This window comes from Lycium ferocissimum, chromosome 4 (genome assembly GCF_029784015.1).
Source record: "Lycium ferocissimum isolate CSIRO_LF1 chromosome 4, AGI_CSIRO_Lferr_CH_V1, whole genome shotgun sequence".
NCBI lineage: Eukaryota > Viridiplantae > Streptophyta > Magnoliopsida > Solanales > Solanaceae > Lycium > Lycium ferocissimum.
The window spans coordinates 54,851,887-54,856,915 of NC_081345.1; the positions used below are offsets into that span (position 1 = coordinate 54,851,887).

General features: G+C 35.8%; 1 protein-coding gene across 1 annotated transcript; it reads left to right on the forward strand.

The window, feature by feature from the left end:
• The first annotated feature begins 305 nt into the window (after positions 1 to 305).
• Positions 306 to 1,040, forward strand: LOC132054874 (agamous-like MADS-box protein AGL29). Its single transcript, XM_059446833.1, has one exon. It carries the CDS (start codon positions 360 to 362, stop codon positions 873 to 875), a length of 516 nt encoding a protein of 171 aa, XP_059302816.1. The 5' UTR covers positions 306 to 359; the 3' UTR covers positions 876 to 1,040.
• The last annotated feature ends 3,989 nt before the right edge of the window (positions 1,041 to 5,029 follow it).

Genomic DNA, 5,029 nt, shown 5'->3' on the forward strand with positions numbered 1-5,029 from the left:
TGTGTGTTGCATATTTTAGAATTTGATTTGACTTTTTTGTGTTTATGATTAAAAAAAAAATTCAATTAAAAAAAAATTCACTGTATTTTCAAATCTAACAAATATAAATAGTTAAATATTTAACAGAGACTAATAATGTTAACTTTTGACAAATTTAAATGACCAAACATGGTCAATGCATACTTAAGGGACTATTTTAAACTTACCTTCAAACATACGGGATCATTTTTGTCATTTTCTCGAAGAAGTTTGCTATAAATTTGGTGTTTGGCTCAAGCATGTGCTCATTCTAATTCAAGTTTCTTGTACGCTTTGGGCAAGAAATTGTATTTTTTTTTCCATTTCCTCTTGTTGTAGACATGGAAAGAAAGAGTTTCTCGATTAGAAAAAATATTGAGGTGCAGTTTATCAAAGATAAACGTGCTGAGCATGCTAAAATATCTAAAATGCAGAAAGCTCTCTGCAAGAAAGCAAATGAGCTTTCTATTTTATGTGGAATTGAAATCGCAATAATTATTTTTTCAGTTGGAGGTCAACCATTTTTATTTGGTAACCCTGATGTTGAATCGGTTGTCCACCAATTTTTGGAGGCCAACCAACCAACTGCATCTCCATCAAGCCGCTATATAATGAAGAAAAGGAAGAAAGAAGAACGTGAGAACAAAGGAAAAGATATCGATCAGTCAGAGGATTTTAAGATGACTGATTTGGAAAAATTTGAGAAATTAAACCAAGAGATCGAGAAATTTGAAGATTATTTGATTAAGGAAATTGCTGAGCAACAATCTGCGATTGGTTCTGAATATCCAGAAGTTGTGCTTGAAATGAATGCGACTAGTTCTTTGACTTTGCTATCTAATTGGTTGAGTCTTTAAATAGAAACTTCAATAAACTAAGATACAAATAAAGTTCATTTACCATGTTGTTTCTTAACAATGAATATCTTAAGGAATGAACTTTTTCAAGTAGGAAATGTTTTATGTTGTTTATTATTACATTTTGTTTTCTCCGCATATAATACTTCGCCCCTAAACGTATATTTGTTCTCAGCACGACTTTCTTTTAACTTCTATTTTATATTTTGGAATAATTTAGAGAACTTCCTTCAGTTTGGCCTCATATCACAATCTTACCTTGTAGTTTATGATATTACGCCTAACTCCCTTATTTTAATTTTTTTGTAACAAATCTTTTATTATATTTATTATTAAAATAAAAAATTATAATCTACCTAATTTACCCATTTAAATTTTTTTATTCATTTAATTTATAAACAAGGAGATTGAATTCAAAGCATAAATCAGTAAAAATTATTAATATCTTCTCTACCAAGCCCAAATATACCGAAACGATTAAGGGGTAAAATATTTTTCTTTCCGTTTGTGGTTGCTGCCTAGATTATTGGGGAAGACGGAATGCCAATGCTTGCCAAGGAGTTCATTCCATTTATACTTCACCGAAAACTAGATTACATGGTCAATTTTGTTTAAGTGGCTATGTCGGGGACTTGGGATATTCCAAGTTTTTGAGACGCATTTTCTTTGCAAGAAACCTAATGTTAATAAATAACTCTTTAATTAGGTTTAGGAGGCTTTTTATTTCTAAGGATTAAATAGGAGTTGATAATGGACTAGTAAATTTACAACAAACACGTAACGACCCATTTGGTCGTTTAGGCATTTTACCCCTGTTGACTCTTCCCCTAGCCTCGTTAGAGCCTTGTTTGATTTTTGAGGAAATTAGAAGTTCTAAGTTGAATATGTGAAACCTTTGACCAATAGTTGACTTTTGGGTAGACGTACCCTTTTGGGATTTTCGCTTTCCATTAGGCCCGGAGGGTCGTCTATAACTTGGTAGGATGATTGTTCGGTTCCCAAGGCACTCAGAGGTATTTTGGTCCTCTATTTGGAAACTTGTTTTGGGCTTTTGGGGGTGATCAAGTCAAGACGACCTCCGTTGGGAATTCCAAGAGCGCGATTAAGTTCGTAACGCGTTTTTACATATGTTTACATATTCAGTTTGTATCCGGAAGGTCTCGGATGGATGTCGGGATTTTGGGTGAACTTTGAGAAAACCAATTTTTTTTGGTTTTCTTATGTGTCGCTTCTGCAATGGTTTAGCCACGTCTGTGGGGCCGCCCATGCGAGGCCCGGTCCGCAGATGCGAGTCTCTTCCGCAGGCGCGGTGCCGCTCATGCAGCCTTCCTTTGCATCAGCGCAAGTGTTGAGTTATTAATGAGTTCAGCGTTAGCGAACAAGTATCCACCGAGGTGGGATCACATAGGCAGACGGAGCTCCGCCTAAGCTGAAATCGCTGAATCAGAAACCATTATAGTCACTATTTCGAACCCTTTTCTTCCATGCACCAAAATTGAAACCTAGAGCAATGATTGGGCGATTTGGGGAGCTTTTGGCTTGATTCTTCATTGGGTAAATCTCTTTCAACTTAATTTATATTTATATATGGTCTAATGTGAGAATCTATGGTGGGATTAAGAGGGTTAGTTGGAAAGAAAGGTTGTAGACTCTAAGTATTGACTTCATGAATCTTATGCTATGAAAATGAGTTTTGATTGGAAAATCTTGTTAATCTAGTCATGAAATGCTTGGGACAACTAGATACTAAGTTGAATCTCTCTTAATTTTATGGATTTTGACTATGGAGAAGCTAAGGTTTCTTTCTAATTTGGGGGTTTTTGATTAAAAGATGAAATTGATGATTAATTGAGTTTAAGTAATAATTGGGGAATGGTATTGGGCCTCTTGAGTGTTGGGTAACCGATTTCTACTCAAAATTCTTATTTTACCCTTGTGGGCCCGGGTTCTCTTTAAGAGGTTAGTTTCGATTCGAATCGTATTGTAGCAATATGGGTATTGTTAATCTCCGGTTCTAATGTAGATTACAATGTTGAGTAGACTTCGAACATTCGGAAGCTCTTCGAAAGGGCAAGGGTCTCGTTGAATAGTTCGTGGCACCTGCTCGACATTGAGGTAGGTTACAGTTTACCTTTCGGTTAGACTCCAATTAGTGAAGCATATGTAGGAGATTGATATTGACAGGGAAAGCATGTTAGGACTTCGGGTATGGTGTGGAGGTGAATTTCGATTAGCTTGGTTCTGTTGTTGTTTTGTTGGGCTTGTCGCCCTATTTTCTATGTTGTGATTGTGTTGCATTTCATCTCTCTCTTGTTATGTCACTAGTCATCGGAAAAAGGAAGAATAATGAAACTAGGCTTGAATTGTGACGTGTACTTATGATAAGACATGAATAGTATCTAGATTATGATTAATTGTTGATGATGATATCATGCATGGCATAATCCTCATTCTATATGTTATATTAATATTGAATTATGACTTGGTACTGATGATGATAAGTGAGAACATGCAACATTCGAGGTCTTTGCCGGATTGCGAAAAAGGGAGATGAGAATTCATGCCCGAGGTTCCTTGCCGGGACGAGGGTGTACATGGACTTTGCGGGTCCCCCATGGGTCATGAATATTGAGACGTCGAGATTTTCGTCCTTAACATGTGTGTACAGGTTTGAGGTATTGGCCATTTCATTGCATTGCATTTATATCATTGCATGGTATGTTTGGCATTAATTCCTTGGTTGATGGTTCATTTGAGTTGTTGTGTGCTTGCTAAGTACTTACTTAGAAACTTGATGGATACGAGGATTAGAGACTTTCACCTAGGTTATGACTGTAGGCTATTGAGATCTACTGTGGTTCCTATTACTGTGAGTCTTACTTGAATATGTTTAGTGACTGTCCTTGATTGCCTACATGTCTACTTCTTGACTGTTTTCTTTATATATGTGAACTAATTGTTGTCGGCTTATGATACCTACCAGTACATAGTGTTTGTACTAATACTACTCTTGCTACACTCCTTGTGGAGTGTAGAGTGTTCCAAGATGATGTTTGAGGTCTCGCACCGTTCAAGGCTACTATCGGAGATCTTGGGCGAGCTACTACCTGTATCCATGACCCTGAGTCTTCTCTTATACAACTGTCTACTTCTGCTCTACGTAAAAGTTTTATTTCAATATTGAGTTGTATTTCATATTTTCACTTGTAATCCATTTAGAAGTTCTTGTACAAGTTAAAACCAGGTTTTGGGAATCTTACGGTTTGAGTTATACTTCTGTTATATTACTTAAACTATTATTCAGTGTTTTCAATAAACTTAATTTTGCGCACTTGGTGTTCTTAAAAAAAGTAAATGATTTGAGAATGTTTCGCTTACCGGGGGGATAGTGTAGATGCCATCATGATCTGTGAAATGCGTCGTGACAAAACATCGGTGCACTAATTGTTTTTGTGCATGTAGATATGGCGGAGAAGCTATTATTTTTTCCGTTAAATATGTTAATCTATTTCATAAGGCTTTGGCTTTCAATTTCCTCGTATACAAAATTAAATAAAAAAAATTAGAAAGGGCAAATTAGTTAGATTGTATTTTTTTTATTTTAATAATAAATTAATTAAAAGATTTGTTACAAAAAAAAAGTCAAAATAAGAAGGGTAAATGTAATATCGTAAACCACGAGGGAGGTTAGTGTTACAAGACTAAACCTCAAAAGAGGTCACTGAAGTTATCACTTATATTTAAATGATAAAAACTTTTCTGATTCCCTATTTTGAAGACTGTGGTCAAGTTGTTTGCCTTGCTGTTCCTTTCCTGGTTTATTTGTTAGAATAGATGTGTTTGTAAAGAAGTTAAAGTTAAGAGGAGATGCTCATGTGAGCATTGGAGGTAGAGGATGAGTGCTTTTTAGCACCCACCCTCTGTTACCTCATCCTCTCACCATTGAGAATTGATTCAACGCCTATTTCCCCCCTTTCCCTTTGTATGTTTGTGGCATGCTGAGGTCTGAATATGTTAAGGAGGACTGTTGATTTGCCAATTGCATGTTCTAAACCATGGCATTCTAATTAGATGTCTCTTGTTGTCACATTTGGGAGACTGTCCACCATGTCTTTTTTAGTTGATTATCCTTCATTGAAAATGTATTAGAATGT

What these genes read in the sequence shown, in the direction of transcription:
- LOC132054874 (XM_059446833.1), top strand. Translation starts at nt 360, where the DNA reads ATGGAAAGAAAGAGTTTCTCGATTAGAAAAAATATTGAGGTGCAGTTT.